The sequence below is a fragment of the Sorex araneus genome, chromosome 4 (genome assembly GCF_027595985.1).
Source record: "Sorex araneus isolate mSorAra2 chromosome 4, mSorAra2.pri, whole genome shotgun sequence".
NCBI classification, from domain to species: Eukaryota; Metazoa; Chordata; class Mammalia; order Eulipotyphla; family Soricidae; genus Sorex; species Sorex araneus.
Genome location: NC_073305.1, coordinates 2,292,473 through 2,315,035, shown reverse-complemented (window position 1 = coordinate 2,315,035; position 22,563 = coordinate 2,292,473). Strand labels below are relative to the sequence as shown.

The following is a 22,563-nucleotide window of genomic DNA, read 5'->3' as shown; positions in this document are numbered from 1 at the left end:
AGGGTGCTGGCCTTGCACGTGGCCTACCTGGGTTCGATCTCTGGCATCCCAGATGGTCCCTCGAGCACCACCAGGAGTAATTCCTGAGTGCAGAGCCAGGAGGAACCCCTGAGCGTCGCTGGGTGTGACCCTCCACCCCAAAAGAAAAAGAAAACATACAACAAAGTCACCCCAACAAAGTACAGCACCTTTCAATGGACCGTTTGTCCAAAAGTTAAACGTTATCCTTAATTACTCCCTTGGGGGGGAGGGGGCACCTCTGCTTACAGGAATGCCCACACAGAATCCTGAGCTAGTCCAGGGCACTGGTCTTACATGTGGTGGACCCAGTTTAGATCCCAGCACCCGGTACAGTCCCCCAAGCCCTGCCACAAATGGTCCCTGAGCACAGAGCTAGGAGTTAGCCCTGAGCTCCTCCAGGTGTGGCCCCGAGCCCCAAACAAAGCCGTAAATAACAAATGTCAACACAACACTTCTCAGCCCCCGAGAGAGAGTGCTCCCGCACTGTGAGGTGAGTCTGCAGGCGCGGCAGTTCTATGACCGCACTGGCACTGCCATGTCCAGCCCTCCTGGGCTTCCTCCATGGCCCCCCTGGGGGCAGCGCTTCCTCTCCCCTCCCCTCTGCAGCTGCCAGGGGCATGGAGGAGTCACCGGCCTCTCTCTGGACATCAGGGGTTTGGGAGGGCCCCGTGGACTCAGACGTGGAAGGTGGGCGACAGATCCACCCCATAAGCTCATGTGACAATGAACCCCTCTCCGTGCATCGGCATGTTTCGTGGCGTGACGGGTAGAAAACATACAACAGGGGCCGGAGCGAAAGCACGGCGGGGAGGGTGCTGGCCTTGCACGTGGCCAACCTGGGTTCGATCTCTGGCATCCCAGATGGTCCCCCGAGCACCACCAGGAGTAATTCCTGAGTGCAGAGCCAGGAGTAACCCCTGAGCATCACTGGGTGTGATCCTCCTCCCCAAAAGAAAAAGAAAACATACAACAAAGGACTTGATGAGTCGATCTGTCCCCCGACGAAGGCTCCTAAGTGCCCACATCACTCAGACCCTCTGGCCCATCCCAGGCTGACCCTGTTCCCATCACCGGGTTCTCAATGACACCAACTGTTACCCGGGTGTCAGCCTAGAACTATCAGGGACATCTGTGTCCCCTAAAGGGACAGCCCAAGTATGTGAGTCTGGGGAGAATTCTTCCACGTTTTCAAATGGAAACAGCCACTGGGTTGCTCCAGATTCAGCAAAGGGAGGGGACACTGGCGTGCTCACAGTCGGGCGGGTCAGTGCTCCCTCCCTCTGCTCCGCCGCCCCGCCCCCCCCACCAAACGCAGGTCGGGAGCCGAGGGGCAGCAGGGGGGAGCTGCAGGCTTCCCGCCCGCCCCTACCCCCGACCAGCAGAGAGCACGATGCTTACTTCTCAGGGATGCCAACATGCCCACAGCCACCGTGACACCCTGTGCCCGGGGACCTGAGCGCAGGCGGGCGACCGACCGAATCTTGGCAGAGTCACCAGCCTGCAGCGAGGTCCTGAATGAGCTCACTGGCGTCAAACGCCTGGGCCCCACCCCCAGGAAGCAGGTCCCCAACCGTGTCCAGGCAGCCTCGGTGGGTGGATGGCTGATGTCCGAGCCAGTACATGGTCCTCTTGGAAGTGCTTTTCCAAGCACTTCCCACCCCCCGCCCCGAAGCACATTGTTTTCCCACCTGGGGGAGCCTTGCTAGGCCGGGAAGGAAATGTGTACCAATGTCCCTTACGGCTGGGGAGACGCAGTCCGCCACCCGCAGTGACTGTCCAGGGCACGCCAGCAAACACTGAGTGTTCTACAATCTTCGTGCAGGAAGTCAGCAACCGGCATCCACTTTCGGAGCAGAAATATTGCTACCAATCACTCTTTTTTTTTTTTTTTTTTTTTGCTTTTTGGGTCACACCCAGGGATGCTCAGGGGTTACTCCTGGCTCTGCACTCAGGAATTACTCCTGGCAGTGCTTGGGGGACCATATGGGATGCCGCGGATCGAACCCGGGTCGGCCGCATGCAAGGCAAATGCCCTACCTGCTGTGCTATCGCTCCGGCCGGCCCCTACCAATCACTCATTATGGAACTGAGACCAATCTGATGAGAACGAGAACTGTGCGGGGGGCATGATCAGGGGCTACACCAGGAGCTCCCAGGCTCCCAGAATGGATCCACAGCGTGGGGGCGCACGGACCAATCACGACACAGGAAAGACCAAGCCCCCCACGACAGGCCCCGGGAGAGGTGTGGGCTCATGTTTCCGCTCAGGGCGGGAACGGCTGCTCGGCCGCCGTGGCCAGGCTGCGACCTGCAGCGGGTAGGAGAAGCAGCTCCCGTGGGGCGGAGCGGGCAGCTGAGGACAGTGTCCGGCCAGGGGCTGGTCTGGGCCTGGCCAGAGCAGGTCCTTCTGCACAGAAGCAACTTCTGGAAAGAATCCCGCCACGGAGCTCTGTGGACGTGGAGTCTGGCTGCCTGTGTAAGGGCTCGGGCGTTCTGGGGGCTCTCCCTGGGGCGGGGGAGGCGCGGAGGGGTCTGGGTCGGAGAAACTGCTCCGAGCTCTGCGCTGAAGCCCCCGGCAGGGACTGGGGCAGCCACTGCGCTTGGTCTGGTCAGCACCAGCCTCTGAGCCCTCCGGCAGCCAGCCCCACACTCTCCTCCCGGGGAGTGGGTGTTCCCAGGGTCCCCTGCTCCCAGATCCTCCTTCTCCCGGGACCCCCTCCTCCAGGAAGTCCCCCATCCTCCCCGGAGTCCTCCTCACTGGGCCAGCTTCCTGCATAGCCCGGGAGGAGACACCCCGGGGCCTGGCCCTAGCGGTCACATCCCCTCTGGTTGCCGTCACAGCCTCCCTGGGTGATCGCGCACCCAGCCAGCCCGCACATCGGCCTGTTTCTTTTATCCGTCAATGTGTTCATCGGGGGTGTCGGGCCACACCCGAGCAGCTCAGGGGCTGCTCCGAAGCCTGGGCCTTATCGCCCCCAGGGGTTTAGCTGAGGTGAGAGAAGGAGTAGGCGGAGAAGGGGTCTGGCGGGCTGTGTGTCAGGCACGGTGACAGTGACGGCAGGGTCACGGGCCAGCTGGGTCCCCCGGGGCCGGGGGCAGGCCCACAGAGGACCTGGGAGGAGGCTGACGGTCTCACTCATCACGCTGAGTGGAGTCAGCCGGAAAGGGAGGCGAGAGAACGGCCCTCGCACCCGTGCAGCATAAGGAAACACAGCAGGGGGTGAACATGCGACCAAGGGCACAGAGCTGATCTTCAGCAGGGGCAGCCCTCCCCGAGGGCGGGGACATGGGACACGGCGGAGGGACGTGGACCCTCTGGTGCAGGGTGTGTGGAACGTGTCGTGCCTGAAACCCCCCCAGTGGGACAGCTGTGAGCCACAGCGCCTGAGATGAAAAGCTCAACTGTAACAGGGTTTGAAGAGAAAACACAGCGGCCATGGGCCTGTGGACACTTGCCTTACACACGGCCCTCCCGGGCTTGGTCCCTGGACGCCAGGAGGGACGCCTGAGCCTTTAGCCTAGGAGAGCCCGGAGCAGGGCTGGGCGCGGCTTCCAGTGAACCAAGCAAGCTGGTCCAGTGACGGTGCAAGACCAGGAGGTCCGACCAGTCGAAGCCGGTCAGGTCTATGGACGAGGTTTGGAAACGGGGGCTGGGCTGGAGAGGAATGGAAGCTTCTAGAGAACGGGGGCTCTGGCTAGAGCAGACAAGAGCCAGGGGTCTCTGAAGTGAGCTGAAAGGGCTGCCTGGCTCTACCACGTGGTAATCAGGCAAATTACAAGAAACCTTCAACTTTATCCTAGAAAGATACAGACCAGGAGATATTGAAGGCCCAGCTCAGCCGTAAAATCACGTGTATAGACGGAGAACCATTCTCCCCCGAGTATTACGGCACTGCCACGGTGGCCGGAATGTGACTTCCCTCCCCCAGTTATTGCTGACTGCTTGGGGGAGGGAGAAGTTCCCCGGAAACACTCGGGAGCGTCTCTGCTGCTCTCTCCTCGGAGCAAGGCTCTTCGTACTCACCAAGTGTCAATGCCTTTTGGATAAAGGCAACGTCTTTGGATTTTTGCGGGGTTGATTTGGATTCCTGGATGGGGGTGCTGGACCCCACACCTGCACTCACTCGCCGCCTGGCCCGTGTCTGCTGGCCTGGCCTTTGGTCACATGCCACGAGCTGCCCGAGAACACCTTGCAGCATGTTGGTGACATCATCCACTTTGCTTTACTCCTCCTGTTCCTAATTCGGGTTGTTTGGGGCCACACCTGGCTGTGCTCAGGGCTTATTCCCGGCTCTGTGCTCAGACGTTACTCATGTCGGGGGACCCTATGGGGTGCTGGGAGTCAAAGCTGGGCCAACCACATGCAAGGCAGGTGCCCTACCTGTCATGCTACCTCTCTAGCCCCTGGGATTATTTTTCATGTCGAGGATAGGAAAAAAATTCATTGAGATGGATGATCGAGTTGAACTGCAGAAAAAAGTTTATCAAGAGTGTTTATAAAAATATATCAAACGTAGGGGAACTTGACTCAGGCTCTTGGCTGGGCCCTGCTGAGGTGATTCACGGAAGATTGGTAAACGGTTCCTTTGTGTCCATGTGCTCCGGACGCTCGAGAGCAAGGATGGGAAAGATCCTTCCAAACGGCGAGAAGAAACAGAAGCCCCAGGACAAGCTGGTTCCCTACCGGGAAGGAGGGTGGCAAGGACCGCGGAGGGTCGGGGGGAGACACCCTGGAGAGAGGAACACGTGCGTTAAGTTCCAGTGCCAGGGACTTTGTCTCGTTTTCCAGAACCTCGAGTGAACGTGTTGGTCATGAACTTGAGATTGGTCCTTCGGGCAGTGGGGGAGTAAAGCAGCAAGCGGATGACCTCACCGCCGTGCTGGGGCAGAGCCTGCTCGGGCAGCCTCGTGGCTCGCGGCCGAAGGCCACGCCAGGCAGACATGGGGCCAGCTGGTGGACGGCACAGACAGAGGTGGTGGCCACCACGTCCCATCCAGGGAGGTGCTGGGCAAGCGTCCACGTGACTTGGAGAACAAGAGGAGCAGGAGCAATTCTAGTGTGTCAGAGCGAGCTTCCCGCTAGGCGGACGTGCCTGTGCGGGGCCTATTGATCTGATGATTCAATTTCATTTCAGTGAACTTCCCCTCCTGGCGGGCACCCGGCCCCGTCCTGCTCTGTCACTGCCGGTCACGGGGGTTTCAATGGAGACGTGCTTATCAAATTTTCTGCTGACATTAAACTTGGGGAATGATCGATAGGTCAGATAACAAAATAGTCAAAGAATTTTAGCTCTGATGGAACAAAGGGTGGCTCCGAAGGTGAATTTAATAGGGACAGATAAAATATTCTGAATTTAGTTTTAACAAAGGTCATGTTTGCAAAGTTCTACATTAATAGAAATGCACGGAAAAATCAATCCTTGATTTCATATCACTGCATTTTCTCAGTAGAGTTACGACTTTGGGGCTTTGAAAAGGGGGCCTTTGTGTTGGGTGCACTAACTGAAGATAAGCCTCCAGTGAGGGCCGTCGCAGGTCACGGGGCTCAGCAGAAAGAGAGATGCAGGCTCTGGAGGGTCAGAGACAGACAGGCTGACAGAAGGGGACACTCTGTGGGGGGGATGCTTTTGGACCGAGTGCCTGGAGAAGCCAAGAACTCGGGGCGGGGGGTCTGGTCTCCTTTGCACACGTCCTAGGCGCAGCCGGAAGCCCAGCCCCACTCGTGTCCGAGGAGAGAGGCGGGTTTGGGTTCCGGCCTCTCACCCTCCAGGGCAGCCCCCCCAGGCTCCATCATCGGCACCACGGCTCAGGCGGGGGGTCCTGGCCAGGGCGTCCCCGCACGGGGCGAGGCCACGTGGGTGGAGAACCTCCCACCGATCCTCGGAGCCCCCCCTCCCCCCACTCCGTCTGAGCCGCTGTCTGGGAGAGGCAAACTCAGGGGCACCCACGTGCCCGAGATGGGTAAGGGCTGTCTGGCCGCGTTTCTGCCGTCACGTGAGGGGCCTGCACAGAGCGACAGCCGTGAGAGCAGCCAAGTTGGCGCTTAAAAGCTGTGGGCTAGAAGAGAACAAGCATAGGCCGATCTCTCTCTCTCTCTCCCTCAGTCACAACCAATAGTGCTCAGGGCTGACTCCCGGCTCTGTGCTCAGGGCTCACCCCCGGCTCTGTGCTCAGGGCTCACTCCCAGCTCTGTGCTCAGGGCTCACTCCCGGCTCTGTGCTCAGGGCTCACTCCCGGCTCTGTGCTCAGGGATCACCCCCAGCAGCGCTTGGGGGACCATGTGTGCTGCTGGAGATTGTGCTCTGATAGCTGCTTGCAAGGCAAGTGCCCTCCCTGCAAAGCTACCCGTCCCAAACTCCCTCCCTCTCTCTCCCCCTCCTATTCCCCCTCCCTCCCCCTCTCTTCTCTCTCTTTCTCTCTCTCTCTCCCATTCTCCCTCCCTCCCTCCCCCTCACTTCTCTCTCTCTCTCTCTCTCTCTCTCTCACATCACATATAAATGCACAGGTCTACTGTGGCTGGAGCAATAGCACATCGGGTAGGGCATTTGCCTTGCACTCGGCCGACCTGGGTTCGATTCTTCCATCCCTCTCGGAGAGCCCGGCAAGCTACCAACCGCAGGGCAGAGCCTGGCAAGCTCCCCGTGGTGTATTCGATATGCCAAAAACAGTAACAAGTCTCACAATGGAGACGTTACTGGTGCCCGCTTGAGCAAATCGATGAGCAATGGGATGACAGTGCTCCAGTGCTACTGTGGGTACCATTGAGTTTTAAAAAACGTTTCCTTTGCCTGGTGAAGGGACAGCTGTTAAACATTATATGACTGAAACGCAATCACAAATAACTTTGTAACTTAAAAAAAATTAAATAAACCACACCTCCAAAATAAAAAAAAAAATTCTCTATATTTTCTGATCCAAATGTCAGAGGGCTGAGTGCGAGTCATAGAAAACAGGAATTTTCCCTTTTCTGAGAACACATGCCTCGGTAACTATTTTCTAAAGAAGATGTAGCAGGATTCACTTGTCCTTTCCAGAGAGGAGGTGACACGCCGGGCTCCGTCACACAGAGAGAAACGGACAGTGAGGCTCTGAGCAACCAGACGTAGTCAACCCCCAAAGTGTTCAAAAGACGATCTAGGGAACATTCGCATGCAAAGCAATTCCCGATTCCCACAGATACCTCAGCCTTAGAAGGTTCTTTGCCCAACTAATAAAAATGCCAGCCAAAGGCAATAACAAAGTGTTGATATTCGAGCATTGGCTGTCGAGTCCCCGGAGAGGATTTTGTTAATGACAATATTCTGCGGTGTTGCTGCCAACGGAGTTTGTAATTAGGAACCCTTTGAGAGAAACGCAGTGCACCGAGCTGGGTCGGACTCAGCAGGAACGCAGCCACGTGAGGACACACAAGCCATCCATGCAGCTTGCGTGTGCCCTTGCGGGTGTCTGTCCTCAGATGTACCCCTTACTCAGGCCCGCGGGCTTTCTCTTCAAGTGCTCACCCCAAGCCCAGTTTCCTGGGACACGCGTGCGAAGGCCTTTTAGTTGGTTGTTCTAAGATATGCAATGCTTTATTTTCTATAAGGCACGCTGCTGGACGTGTAAAGGTTAATGCAAAAGTGACTTAGTATTTCGTCATTACAGTAGTTGTTTCTGAATTTTTCATTCTTTTATCAAATGAGGAAAAGAGATTCACTGATTAACAAGGCTTTTTTTTAAAAAAAAAAAAAGATGAGGGGGCTGGAGCGATAGGATAGCACAGCAGGTAGGGCATTTGCCTTGCACGCGGCCGACCCAGGTTCGATCCCCAGCACCCCATATGGTCCCCTGAGCACTGCCAGGAGTACTTCCTGAGTGAAGAGCCAGGAGTGACCCCTGTGCATTGCCGGGTGTGACCCAAAAAAAAGATGAGCTACATGGTTCAAGCTATTCTCATCTTTCCTGCTTAGCTGCGGGCAGCTCGACGGCTGACTCATACTCCCTCTACCGCTATGTGTCATTTGCTGTGTGTGTGGGTTCCCCGTGTGTAACTGGAGCGTGTGAGGACCCGCCGTCATCGACTTGGCCTCGAGTGCTCAGGGTCCCGCTCACGGTCCCAACTCACCCTCCGAGACACTCCCAGACATGGAAAAGGGTAAAGGAAATCATTAAGGATTTGAATCTGTTTCATGTTTTCAAAAGCGATGGCTATTGAAGGCGTATCGGCGAGGCCCTGCGAAGCCCAGAGTAACACTTGTGACGGGACGTGATTAGTACTTACAGGCAAACTGCAGCCTGGCCTCCCTGCTGACGATTGTTCCGAAGGAGTTGGCCGCGATGCACTGGTACGTGCCCGCATCCTGGGTTTTATTTGGGTTATTGATCAACAGGCTGCCTTCGACGACACGGTAGCGGAAATCCATGCCAGTGTCAACATCTGTCCCATTTAACGTCCACCTAGAATATAAAAATGCCGGCAGATAAAGCCTTGCAACATTGATCAATATTTCTGGATTGTCTAAATATATAAAAAACTGTACATAGCATAAACACCACCTGTGATTTCTTTGTTAGCTGTGATTGGAAACATCAGAGTGTCACCCCAGCCTGCCGGCTACGGGCGTCCTTGAGAGGACACAGCGGGGCTGACCTGGGGACAGTCATGCCTCACAGCTGGGTCTGGGCTGGAGGCAGCGGGCAGACCCCCCCACCCCCCCTTCAGACACGTCCGCCCCGTCCTGGCAGCCCGTGAAACGGCCCTCGAGCCAGCAGGGGGCCACTCTGCGGAATATTGCTGTGTACTTGCAGAAATTGCAGCGAGCTGCTTTGATGGGGTCCTTCACGGGCTGAAGTGGCTGACCGCCACGCAGGGCCGCGGAATGACCCCCGCTGGCCGTCCCCGAGCACGCACGCTGCCCGCGCTGTCCCCGGAGTCCCGAGGCAGAGAGAGTTCGCGGCACAGTTGCCCCACACTGGGCTCAGGTGTCTCAGCTCTGTCCTCTTGGGCCAATAAGATACTTTTATTGGATGTCACACAATCAAACTGCAAACTTGTCGCAGCAAAATTCACTTTGAGGCAATAACATTCCAAACCGTTGTAAGCCAACTGTCCAGCAGGAAATTGTCTGAACACTCAGGGACTTTGGGGGGTGAGGACAGGGTCGGCGACTGGGCTCAGCGGCTTCCCACCCCGCGCGCCCCAACACATTCCGTCTCGGGGAAGGGAAAGAGCAGGGGAGCAGCTCTCGGAGGGGAAACCGAGGCGCAGAGTGACAGGAAGTGGTCACAGGGGCAGAGAGGGTGTCCACGGTGCCCCTTCAGATGGAGCCTCAATGTGTCCCACAAGGTACCACTGCTCAGGGTGCCCTGCTGGCCACATGCGCCAGGACACTCCCTACCCCTCTGTGTCCACATGCAGGACACCGTCCGTGTGTCCCTCTGTGTCCATGTGGCAGGACACCGTCCGTGTGTCCCTCTATGTCCACGTGGCAGGACACCGTCCGTGTGTCCCTCTGTGTCCCTGTGGCAGGACACCGTCCGTGTGTCCCTGTGTCCACGTGGCAGGACACCGTCCGTGTGTCCCTCTGTGTCCACGTGGCAGGGCACCGTCCGTGTGTCCGTGTGTCCCTGTGTCCGGACACCGTCCGTGTGTCCCTGTGTCCACGTGGCAGGGCACCGTCCGTGTGTCCCTGTGTCCACGTGGCAGGGCACCGTCCGTGTGTCTGTGTCCCTGTGTCCACGTGGCAGGACACCGTCCGTGTGTCCCTGTGTCCACATGGCAGGACACCGTCCATGTGTCCCTCTGTGTCCACGTGGCAGGACACCGTCGTGTGTCCCTCGATGTCCACGTGATCGCGAGCACCCTGGCCCATGCGTGGCCTCAGCCCCTTTCTGCTGGGCTCCCCTGGGGGGTGTCCTGGGTCCTGGGCCTCCCACGCCCCCTCTGCCTCTCACACAGCTCTGGGCACCATCTCCCCATGCTGGACGGTGGGCGAGAGCAGGAGGGGGTGCGCGGGTGGGCGGGCAGGGCCAGCAGCTGGGATGTGAGGCTGGTGGGAAGCCGGGCACCAGCGAATCACCCGCCTCCCGCGTGACCGTGATTGCTCTGACGCCGACGGGACGGCAGTTAGCAGTGGACAGGGGAGCGTGGCCGGGGCACCGTGGGCCTGTCGCCAGCAGCCCTGCCCTGGCCGGTCCCTGTCCGAGTCAGCTGCCCGGGTCTTGGCCATAGCCCCCACTTCGAACGATAGTCGAGCTGTTCACCAGGGCAGACCCCAGGCCGTCGGAGGAGGGGGAGGGGCGTGCGGGGTTCCGGGGCCGCGGGAGTGTCTGAGGGTGGGACTGAGGAGAGCAGCTCCGAGGCTTCTGTGTGGCCGGCGGGTCCCCTCCCGGGAAGCTTGGGGACGGCCGAGTGGGACGGGAGGCAGCCCAGCCCTGGGCAGGGCCCCGCGGTCACTGTGCTGCTGAGACGCCCCCCCCCCCCAACCCGTCCCGAGAGGCCTCACTGCATTCCCCGTGTCCGGGGGAATCATCTGGGCGCTGTGGGCTGGGGAAGCGGGTCGGGAGCCAGGAGAGACGGTGTCCAGGGTCCACCTGGGCGTGAGCGCGGGCAGCCGGCCTGCAGCTCACACCCGGGCCGGGGCCTCTGCGGGCACCACCCTGGACATGCCTGGCCTGTCCCCCCCCACCCCGCCCCTCACGGCCGCAGCCCGACTCTAAGGCAGGGCGGCTGCTCTGACCTGGAATCCCATGTGTGAGCCTTGGCCGAGAGCCCCAGTGCAGTGCCGGGAGCCCCCCCATACCCCCCGCCTGCCGCGCGGCTGAGCACGGGAGGGGAAGCCTGTCCGCGGGGAGCTCGCCGGCAGGAAGCCTGCGCAAGTCAAAACTTCTGACATTTTTCTGGGTCTGGGTCAATCCTTTCAAAATTGAGGGGCAGGGAGCAATGAAAGGAGAGGTCTCCGCCGGGGGACGCAGGGCTGGGGGGAGAGGTCAGCAGGGCTCGGGGCCGGGAGCTAACGCCGAAGCCCCCGGTGAGTGCTCCCCGCCCAGTGCCCCTCACGCGCGGCCTCAGGGCCCCCCGTGCTGAGCGCCCGGGCGGAAAGGGCCGGAAAGACCACTCCTGCGCTTGGCTCTCCCGCTCTCCTATTATGTTCCGAGAAAGTGTCCAGGCACAAAGGAAGCCAAATCCCCCGCGAGCAACGCCTGACCCCACGCTCCCCCGCCAGCCGGCCCCGCCACCCGGGGCCGTGACAGGCTTCCGTAACCAGTAGGGCCTAGACACACACTGTCGCAGAAGCCGCGGCAATTAGAGGCACCGTCCGGGGGAAGTAAAGCGGCAACTTGCTGAATTGTGCTGCAAAATTTGTTTTTGTCGGGGGCTGGAGCGATAGCACAGCAGGTAGGATGTTTGCCTTGCATGCAGCTGACCCGGGTTCGATTCCCAGCATCGTATAGGGTCCCCCGAGCACCGCTAGGAGTAATTCCTGAGTGCAGAGCCAGAGTAACCCCTGAGCATCGCTGGGTGTGACCCAAAAAGCAAAAAAAAAAAAAAAAAAAGAAAAAAATAGTTTTTGTCTAGGACTCGCAGGGCTACTGGGACTGATGTGGCCGCCTGCTCTCTCCAAGGTCGCTCACACCGTCCTGGAACCCAGAGCCGCTGCCTCTTGCAGCCAACGTTTCCTGTAGGAAATACTAAAGCCAGGGCACCCTGTTCTAGGGGGTTTCTGAGCTGGTCACCCCAGGATGGAGCTGGAGTATCCGTCCTGCCCCAGGCCCACAGAGTGGCAAGGAAGCTTTAAGCACTCGCCCTGGCCGCAAGGTCCAGCCAGAACTGGGGCCGGGAGCCGGGGTCCTCCGCATTCCAGCGGGTTCCTTCCCTGTGCTGCGGGCCGTGGCTCTTTCATCTCCGCCCGGCAGGGTCTCCTCTGGGTCCCCCACACCCTGCGCGTCCTTTACCCACATGCTCAGAGGGGCACGGCGGCTGCCGGGCTCTGGGGACTGTCCCCCGCCCAGCCGCTCCAGCCTCCAGCACGCGGCTGGGACACGTGAGTCGTTATTACTTTGGATCGTCTCCCCTGGCGTCTGGCGCTGGTTCCTGGCAGGGGCTCAAGTCGGCGGGTTAAACACTTTTCCGAGGCGACCTAGTTTCCAGAACCCTAAAATACATCCCGGCTCAAGGCACAGCTGGAATCCCTGGTGGAAACTGTGATTCTCAACCTGGATAATTCTGGAACCACCTCCGTGTGCCCTGGAGGGTCCAGTGTGACACTTCTGCACTGGCCAAAGGCCGGCGGGCGCTTCCCCGTCCGCCTGGTCGGCGAGTCTGCGAGTGGGTGAACGAGGGGATGAACAGACATGATCCCAGTGTCCCTGTCCTCTGCCGGGCCCGGATCCCACGTCGGCACTCCCTTTCCTGACGACCTGGTTCTCTTCGAGTCCCCTGGCCCGTGACATGTGATAAACGTTCTCCCGTCATTCACTGTTATCCTCTGGTTATCAGCTTGATGATTCTTAGTCGTTACATTCACACAGAAATAAAATAATGCAGTTAGGGCACAGTAAGTCAGAAGGACTTAGGGACAATCAGCGTCTAAGAAGTCTTCTTGGGGCCCAGGCCCCGCCGGGACCCCAGCCACCTCCCTCCATGGCCAGGAGCCGTTTCTCATTCTGGCTCCTCTGCTTCTGGGAGTTTCTTCCTGCGGCTCCCTCCTGCCTCTCTGAACGTCGCTCTCTAGCCTCGGACGCTCTGTCTCCCGTCCAGCCGCTGCCTCACTTCTCCTCCACGCCTGTGGAGCCCGTGGCCCTGGGCGCTCACCCAGAAGCCACCCTCAGTGTCCCGTGTCTGTCCCTCGGGCAGGGCTGCGGGGGGCCGTCTGCTGGGACTCAAGAACTTCTTTCTCTTTCTTTCCCTTTGGGGGCCGCATCTGGTGATGCTCAGGGGCTACTCCTGGAAATGCTCCCGGCAGTGCTCGGGGAACCGCGTGAGGGTGCTGGGGGCCGGCTGTGCTGGCCTCGTGCCCTCCACACTGCACTGTCGCTCTGGCTCTGGCTCCCGGCATCTCTGCTCCCGGCTGGCACGGCCCCTCCCTCCCCGTTCGTGGGAATTTCACCTTCTCGTGGAGGAACCTACCCAAGTGCCCAAGTCTCTCACTGCAGGGTCGATGCAGTTCCTCCTTGTTTACCTCTTGATTTGTGGAAATTCTTCATGCACTTTGGATACGAATTCCTTGGCAGTAATAGCATCTTCCATGGGACATGTGTGATCTCTCAACATCTGTCTCGTGACCATAAATTCTTTTTATTCTTTTGGCTTTTTGGGTCACACCCGGCATTGCGTAGGGGTCACTCCTGGCTCTGCACTTAGGAATCACTCCTGGCGGTGTTCAGGGGACCCCATGGGATGCTGGGAATCAAACCCACATCGGCCGCGTGCAAGGCAAACGCCCTCCCCGCTGTGCTATCACTCCAGTCCCATGACCATAAATTCTTAACCTTAATGAAGCCTATTGTTTTATGAATTTCTGCCATCTCTGAGAAATATATTTTTTCCTCCAAATGAGCGCATATGCATGTTTGTTATCCTCTGAGTGATGGGAACAGCGTTCACTTATAACATGGCCTGGGTTCGAGTTAGTCCTCGGTGCCATGAGCTTGTCCCCAGTTAGTTCAGGTCACCTCAGACTGGCATCTGTGTTGGCTGTCAGGGAAAGGGCCCAATTCTTTTTCTTTTTCTTTTTTTTTTTTTTTGTGGGGGAGCCCACTGGTCAGTGCTCAGGGCTTACTCCTGGCTCTGTACTCAGGGGTCACTCCTGGCGGTGCTTGGGGGCCCTTCTATGGTACCAGGGATCAAACTCGGGCATGCAACGCCGACTCCCTGCCCACCGGACTGTCTCTCTGTCCCCTTTAACACTGTTAATCGTATGGAAAATGAATCGGCAGCAAGCACATCACCTTCAGTTTATTTTTATTATTGTCACAGATTTTAACTTTTCTCGTGGCAATGCTTCTCGTGTTCTTTTTGTCTCGGGCCATCAGTTTTTATGTGAAAATAGCCGTGTCGTTCGCTTTCCTCGTCACTTGTCCGTGAGTCTCAGCCTCAGAGAGCCTATGGGGGTCACTGTGATTCTGCTTCAAGTCGGCCTCTTGGCGTCTCCTTGCACGGGAGTCTGTGGGTCAAGGCTCCGTGTCCGTCTGCCCGAGACGGGTTTCGCTTGCTCTCCTTCCTGCAGAGGGCTCTGCCCGGCCGGCCCCGGCACTTCCTCTCCCTGCTCCACGCAGGCGTCTCCTCCTCCTGCCTGTCCCCACCTCGCCCTCCCCGTGTGGGCGCTGTCTCCCGTGTGCCTCTACCCCGTGCCTCTCGTCGCTGTCACCATTCTGCCTGGGAAGTTTTATTTCTATTTTATTTCTATTTATTTCTATTTGTGCACTTGAAATTCACAGACTCTCCAGGACCTTCAGCCCGAGGTGTTCGTTCCCTGTGGGCCCCTCTCACTCCCCCTGAGGGGTCACCCCTGCCCGCCTTCCTGAGACCACCCCCTGGTCCCTCCTGCCCCTCGCTGACCCTCGAGTCTCGTCTGCCCCTCGCGGCCCTGTGCCCGCAGCCCGGAGGGGCCACTCCTGCTGCCCGTCTCGGGGGCACAAGCTCACGCTGCTGTTGGTGCCACACAGCCCAGCGGCCGCTGGGTTCCCCAGGCTCTCGGGCAAAGCCACCTGCTCCTCCTCACGCGGTCCAGGCCGGTCCAAACCCTGAGCCCAGACCTGGGGTCACCAAGGTGAAATTCACTGTGCTGGGAACAAGCCCAGAGCACTGATCCTTCCCCCAGCGAGCTCTGCCGTCCGTGTCCCTCCGAGGTGACCTTTGCCGTGTCCTTCCCGTGGTCAGACCTGCTGTCCATCCATGTCCGTCCCGTGGTCAGACCTGCCATCCGTGTCCCTCCCATGGTCAGACCTGCTGTCCATCCATGTCCGTCCCGTGGTCAGACCTGCCATCCGTGTCCCTCCCATGGTCAGACCTGCCATCCGTGTCCCTCCCATGGTCAGACCTGCTGTCCATCCATGTCCGTCCCGTGGTCAGACCTGCCATCCGTGTCCCTCCCATGGTCAGACCTGCTGTCCGTGTCCCTCCCATGGTCAGACCTGCCGTCCGTGTCTCTCCCGTGGTCAGTCCTGCCGTCCGTGTCCCTCCCGTGTCAGACCTGCCGTCCGTGTCTCTCCCGTGGTCAGTCCTGCTGTCCGTGTCCCTCCCGTGTCAGACCTGCCATCCGTGTCCCTCCCGTGGTCAGACCTGCCATCTGTGTCCCTCCCGTGGTCAGTCCTGCCATCTGTGTCCCTCCCATGGTCAGTCCTGCTGTCCATCCGTGTCCCTCCCGTGGTCAGTCCTGCTGTCCATCCGTGTCCCTCCCATGGTCAGACCTGCCATCCGTGTCCCTCCCGTGGTCAGACCTGCCGTCCGTGTCCCTCCCGTGGTCAGACCTGCCGTCCGTGTCTGGGCCTCCCCCTGGCTCCCGGCCTGCCCACGTGTCCACTCTGTGTACGTGGGGCTTGGCGGCCAGTCGACTGACGCGCCCCCCGAGGGTGTGTTTCTTAAGACGAGGCTGCTAGGGGGAGTCAGCTCAGCGCTGGAGGATTGTCCAAAGGTCACGGCGCTCGGCCAGGAGGAGGCCAGTCCACGTTTGGCCCCCGGCACCACACACGGCATCTGAGCACTAGAGGGAGTGCTCGCTGAGCACAGTGCCAGGAGCAAGCCCCGAGCACCAATCCGTCCTCCAGATAGAAACGGCTGAGGGCCGTGAGCTGGGGCCCAGCCCGCCCGTTCCCGGCCTCTGAGCCGCCGGGGTGTCAGTCAGAACCGCGCCCCCCCCCCCGCAGCAACGCACCTGACGTGGGGCTGGGGGTCCCCCTTCACCTCGCAGCTGAGCTTCACCTTCCTCTCCTCCGAGTCCACCGGGAACATGACGGGGCTGGGCTCGCGGAGGAACACCGGGCCTCGGAGCACGGGGGGGTCTGGAACGAGAAGAGAAACGTCCACGCTGCAGACCGGGCAGCCGAGCAAAGGGGCCCCGGCCGCTGGCCCCGCTTCCTGCCCTCGCCAGACACGGGAGGACGGGCCACGCGGGCACGGCCACGCCACTGCTCCCGGCCGGGCCACACCTCGCAGGCCCGCCCTGCCTCGCCCGGGAGCATGGGGGCGGGGGACGCAGGGCACGGCCGTCTGCTGGGCCCCGAGGGGCGCACAGCCCCCACCTACTGCCCCGCCCGTCTGCCCTGACCCCGCCCGGAGGAGGGGGACACGCGGGCACGGCCGCGCTAACAGGCTCCGCCCTTCTCTGGGCGTCCCACTCTCTAAGCCACTTCCGCGTGTCCACCCACAGCCCGTGTCCGCCCGTGAGGACAGTCCTCAGGACGACCCTCAGCGGGATGGGGGTGGGCGGAGGCCACCGGCTGGGCTCGGCAGCCAGAGTGGGCCAGGCCCCCGCACGCTCCCCGCACAGGGGGCCCAGAACCATCCGGAACCTCAGAGAGCTGATGCTCGGGCCTGGCCCCCGGCACAGCCAGACGCGCTCTAACTCTGGAAGTTTTGCACAGAGGACCCCAGGGCCTTGGCCCGCATGTGCAGCCCTACTAGGCCGTGTCTGTCCTAGCTCAGGGACCTCGGTCCCAGGCCCCAAGCACGGACGGGGGTGTGACACCAAAGAGCTGAGTGTTTCTCGACGCTTCTCTGCAGACCTGAACCTCCACGCCGGCCGCCTCTGGCTCGCCAAGGGCAGCCAAGTGTCATGATGAGTACTGGGCGTGGAGCACAGTGAGTGGGGCAGTAGGCGCGTGTGCTTCTGGGTGATGGCACCAGAGTGCAACTCACGTGGCATTCTCGGCCTGAAACCAGCTCAAGGTCCCCGTGTCCCTATAAGCCTGCCACCCGGACCCTCACCCGCTTCTTTCGGCTCCTGATACCCAGTGGACGCTCGCTGCTAGGGAGCCTTATTTTCCACTTAGTGTTTGTCCCTCTCCCTCCCCTGGCTGGGACCCGGCTGCCTGAGCCCCTTTCCTGCTGCCTGAGCCCCACTCCTGCTGCCTGAGCCCCACTCCTGCTGCCTGAACCCCCCCTGCTGCCTGAGCCCCACTCCTGCTGCCTGAGCCCCACTCCTGCTGCCTGAGCCCCACTCCTGCTGCCTGAGCCTCACTCCTGCTGCCTGAGCCCCATTCCTGCTGCCTGAGCCCCACTCCTGCTGCCTGAGCCCCATTCCTGCTGCCTGAGCCCCATTCCTGCTGCCTGAGCCCCACTCCTGCTGCCTGGGAACAGTGGCTCTGACAAGGCCACGAGGGACCTGTCCTAGTCGAGAGGCATTTCTTCCCATTTTTAATGTTCTCGAGCGGCCGACGTTGGCGGTGACTAATGACGTCCAAGAGAGAAGGGCCGGTGGCTGTGCCATTGTTGATGATAACACAGTTCCCCTCTGGGGGTTATTGTGAGAAGCAGGAATTACAGCTGCCGTCCTGGGGGATCTTCCAAGTGGACCTTTTGTGAGAGCCGCAGGAAGCCCCCGGATCTACTCGGGTCCGCGCAAGCAGGAGAATAAAGCTGACTGGGGGATCGGCACAACCACGGGGTGATTTTTAAAAAAGCCTTTCTCAGCTCAAGGTTGAGAAAATCCACATGCCGAGACCAAAGACGGAGGAGAAACTGCGAGCAGAGCGGCCCGACAGGCCAGAGTGGGACGGGAGAGGAACGCCGTGACGGGGGTGGGATCGGAAAGAACCCACGGGGCGTCCAGGCCGTGGTCCCCGGATCCCCGCTGCACGAGGAACGGGCTGGTGTCTGGAGACCACGAGGGGCGCCTGCAGTGACGGCCTGCCCACCGCTGCCGCGTCCCCGCTCTCACCCAGCTACCCAGGAAACCCCCACCCCAAGGATGGGGACAGGAGACAGACAGACGGACACTTCCCCGGAGAAGACGGAGGACGGCCGGTCGGGACTGGACCGCGACCAAGACGAGAAGGAGCTCGGGGGTCTCGGCAGCGAGAGGCGCCGTTGGAGGGGCTGGGCTCGGCTCCTGCTGGTGCGTGTCGGGGAAACGCGGCCTCCTCCTTTCGGTGGGAACGCCGTGTGATTCACTCTACGGAAAGCGGCACGGAGACCCCCTCCAAAAAGTAACGGTGGACCGCCCACTCAGCCCAGCAGTTTCCCTGGCTGGCGTCTACCCCTCCAACACAGAAACACGAGCTCAGCACGGGACAGGCCCCCCGTGGTGCTTAGTACAACGGCCAGGGTGGGGACAGCGCAATATCCCCAGCTCACGGATGGAGAAAGTGGCGACAGGGACGCACAGGACGGAGTACTATGCAGCTGTCAGAAAGGACAAAGCAGGCAGTTTGCTGCCAGGCGGGTGGGACTGGAGGATGCTGTGTTCAGCGAAGTAAGTCAGACGGAGAAGGCGAAATGCTGATGGCGTCACTGGTCTGTGGAACAGAGACACACATCCAGGGGAGAGCCGCCATCAAGGCGAGCCCCCAGCCTTGGCTTCCTAAATGGGTCACCTGTGGGATGGAGGTTGAGTACAGATGACAAGCAGGTGGGCCGAAGTCACGGGCACTTGGGGGGGGACATGACTTACTCTGTTAACGGCATAAACTTTAACACTGCACCCCCTAGAAACCTATTACTGAGAGAATAGTAATTTTTTAAAAACATTCGAAAGAACCATCAATATTTCGCATCAAGGAGCACACACGGTGGAGTCCACCAGGAAGGCAGGAGCCATTCCAGCAGCTTCTCTCCTCAGCCTCGGAGGCTTCGAGGAACCAGAATTGAGCACAGGGCACAGGATGGACGTGGGGAGTCAGCACACACAGCGGGTACTGTGGCGGCACGTGCGGGCGGGCTGGAGAGGGCGTGCAGTGTGCAAGGAGCGTGCCCGCGTGCGGCCAACCCGGGCTCCACCCTGGCCCCCGCACGGCCCCCAGCACCGTCAGCAGAGACTCCTGAGGTGGAGTGAGGGGTGACCCTGGGCAGCGCCAGGCGTGGCCCCAAACACACAGAGACGCACGTGGTTCGAAGCCAGATATTTCAGGACCCAGGCAGATACTCTCACAATTCCAAATCAGAGCCGTTTCCCAAACATTTAGATGCCGGCCAGGGGCTGCCTCAGCCCCACCGGAAGGGCCCTCGGGCAGGTTGGCCAGACCCCGCCCGGGGGCCAACGCTCCTCGTCACCGTCACGAACACAGCCACAAGTCTGGGGGGTTTTTCTCTGGGAGAAATATTTGTATTGTCACGGTTCCAAAATTAGGTATATATACATATATATATATATAATATCAATCATCTCAATTCATTGGCGTTCCCTGATTTGAATTTCATACAGAAATACACAATCTATTACTAGTAATTTCAAATAAGAATAAAATATAATAATGATTACCCAGGATGCAGCTGAGAGGCTGAGATTAACATCTGTACGGTTTCTTCGCGTATCCGTATCAGATTTAAATAACAAAGAGGATTTTTTTCTGTGTATTCTGTGCAAGAATTGCTAATAATGATGCATTGCATCTGCTATAAATAACACATTTCATCTGAAGTTTTTATTTCCTCATGGTTAGGCGGCGTCCCTGCCAGGAAGCCTGCGTGAACTCCGTGGGGACAATTTCTCTCCTCCTCTCGGCCTACCTGCAGGCCGGGCGCTGGGGCCTTCGCCCGCACAGAGGGAGAGAGCCGGGTCGGCGTGGCGTGGCGAGCAGAGGCCTGGCCGCAGAGGGGCAGGCGCCTCCTGCACCATTCCTGAGAAGGAAGGGGGGCGCTGGCCCCATCACGGCTGCCCGGTGAGGCGGGTCCGGGCGGGGCCCCCGCTCCTGGCCTCTCTCTGCCTTTGGGAGGATCCAGGCCACCTTGCCCCGGCCGGCAGCTGGCGTAGACCTGGGGCCTGTGAGCTTCTGGGGAAGACACAGCCCGGGGTGTGAGGCCCTGCCTCGTCCCGGCGGAGGGGGCAGCCTCAGAGCCCGGCGCCCGCTGAGGTGGGCACTGGGGCCAGCCTGGGAGCCCACAGCCTCATGGGCACTGCGGACACCAGCCTGTCTCCGCCCCACGGGGCCACGAGGGGCCACACGGCTCAGAATCCCGCACCATGCCCGGCGGGCGCGTGCTTGCGCTGGCCTGCTCAGCAGTGGCCGTGGCCAGCGGGCGCCAGAGCCCGAGAGCGGCTGCAGCAGCACCGTGGCCGGGGCCCGAGGTGCTGCCCGCCTTCCCGGTAGTGAGGACGGAGCTGCCCGGTCCCGACTTCTCGGCTCCGGGGAGTCCCCAGCTGCCCCCTGCCCCACCCAGGCAAGCAGCCAGCAGTGGCCAGGCTGGACAGAGACCCCGGGCGGGAGACGGGGCTGGTGGGGGCAATGGGGTGGCCATGGCTGCGGGGGTGGGAGGCCAGACGGGGGCCTCAGTGTGGTGCAGAAGGGGTGTGGGGCGGAGGAGGGATGGGGAGCACTCAGGGCTGGCCGAGAGGCAGCGGGCCGGGAGGCGGGTCCGACTCAGGACGCACAATGCCCAGGGCGGCCAGCGGGCTGGTGTTGGGGCAGACGTGGGGCCGAGGTGGCCAGCAGGGCCCCTGAGAGGTCAGACGTGCCGCAGTAGGTTCGAGCGGGTGGACAGGAAGAAGTGACCACAGCCCGTCGCTGTGCACAGCCACAGCCTGGCCAGTGCGAGAACCTCCCGCCCACGCCCTCCGCGGGCCTGCATCGGGCAGCCCCGACCGGCCACTGCGCTGGGCCTCCCGCCCGCCCGCGCTCCTCTCGTAGCCGGGAGCTGCGGCAGCTGGTTCCCTGGCCACTGGCCGATTCCTGGCCCCGACCGCAGCCCCTCGGCTGGGTCTGAAACGCAGCCGGACGCGCGGGGGCGGGGCAGGCGGCTGTCGGGAAGCCGGGCAGGCTGCGGCACTCTGCCCGGGGCGTCCTGCGGGCGCTGGCACCGGGGCTGGGCGGGCCACTCGGTGCCAACCCGCAGGCCGGCACACTTTTCTTTTACGGCAATGCTGCTGGGAGTGGACGAAAATGCAACCCGGAGACTTCACTCGGGAGCTAAAAATAGCAGCTTCAGCCCCACCCGCAGCCGCCGGGAAGCCCCAGGTGCCGCGTCTGGAGCTCGTTCAGGCCCTTCGTCTTCCTGGCACGGGGGCAGGGGCAGCCCCCACGGCTGCGGCGAGACCTGCAGATCAGGCACCTGGCCCGGCGGTCACAGCCCCCACGGCCGCGGGGAGACCGGGCGAGCGACACCTGGCCTGGCGGAGTGGCACGGCGCTGATGCAGCAGCAGACAGACACGGGCAGGAGCCCCCGGCTTGGCCTGAGTCCCGCCCGCTCACACCTGCAGGGCCCGGCTGTGTCCCACGGCACGCAGAGGCCGAGTGCAGGCCAGGGGGGTCCCAGCTCCCCCGCCTTTGTCTGCACAGTCCCGGTGTGGTCCCGAGAAAACACGGGGTGTGAGTACGTGTGAGCGTGCAGGCATGTACACGTGTGTCTGTGTGACTGTGTGGATAAGCACGTTTGTGTGTGCAAGTGTGTACATGCACATGTGTGTCTATGTGTGTCTCTATGGAGATGTGTGTTCATGTGCGGACACGCACATTTGTATATGTACATATACCTGCACGTGTTCATGAAGACTCCTATGTTTGTGCACACACATGTTCACATGGACATGCACGCCCATGTTTATCGTGTGTGTGTGTGTGTGTGTGTGTGTGTGTGTGTGATGGATGCAAACAGGCTGCCTGGCCAAGCAAAAGCAGGCCGCTGGGGTGGGTGGACAGTCCTGCTGGGCCCAGGCCACACTCCTCCCTCTGCTGCTCTCACCCGGGAGGAAGTCGGCGGGCAGAGGGTCACTCCCGCTGTCCCAGGTGCTGTCCCCGAGGCCCCGCCACCCGCCCACAGCCTTGTCCTGCAGACGTTCTGGCATCGAGGAAATTCACTCTGGCAGCAAAGCCACGCGGCCAAATCGCTCAGGACTGTGTGGTCACAGCTCGGAAGGCGGGAGGGAAGGGAGAGTGGAGGGGCCTGTCTCGAGGGGGCGGGCTGATGGCAGAGGGATGGACGCGGGCGGAAGCAAGGTTTCCGCAGGAGTTCCTCGCAGGGACTGGAAACAGGAGACCCCGGAGAGGCTCTGTGGGCAGGGCCCGAGCCCCTGTCCGTAGCTGCTGGGCTACAAGACGGGCCCTGGAAGGAATAGTACAGGGAAGGAAACAAGGAACGGAACTGAGTCTCTACGTGAGCATGACCCGGACAGGAAACCCCAGGCAGGGCTAAGAAAGGAACTGAGAAGTCACGGAGATGCGGGACAGAGATGCGAGACAGAGATGCGGGACAGAGATGCGGGACAGAGATGCAGGACAGAGATGCAGGACAGAGATGCAGGACAGAGATGAGGACAGAGATGCCAGGACAGAGATGCGGGACAGAGATGCTGAGACAGAGATGCAAGGCAGAGATGCAAGGCAGAGATGCGAGACAGAGATGCAGGACAGAGATGCTGGGACAGAGATGCGGGACAGAGATGCTGAGACAGAGATGCAAGGCAGAGATG

General features: G+C 60.6%; 1 protein-coding gene across 8 annotated transcripts in view; it reads right to left on the bottom strand.

Moving 5' to 3' along the window:
• Window positions 1-22,563, bottom strand: part of LOC101557906 (contactin-4) — a 584,043-nt gene that overhangs the window by 137,455 nt on the left and 424,025 nt on the right. For all 8 annotated transcript variants that reach the window (XM_055136085.1, XM_055136079.1, XM_055136080.1 and 5 more), the window contains 2 exons: window positions 15,876-16,002; window positions 8,282-8,457 (listed from right to left, as the gene is read on the bottom strand). In XM_055136085.1, coding sequence (XP_054992060.1) covers window positions 8,282-8,457; window positions 15,876-16,002 — 303 coding nt within the window. The remainder of the gene's footprint in view (window positions 1-8,281; window positions 8,458-15,875; window positions 16,003-22,563) is intronic.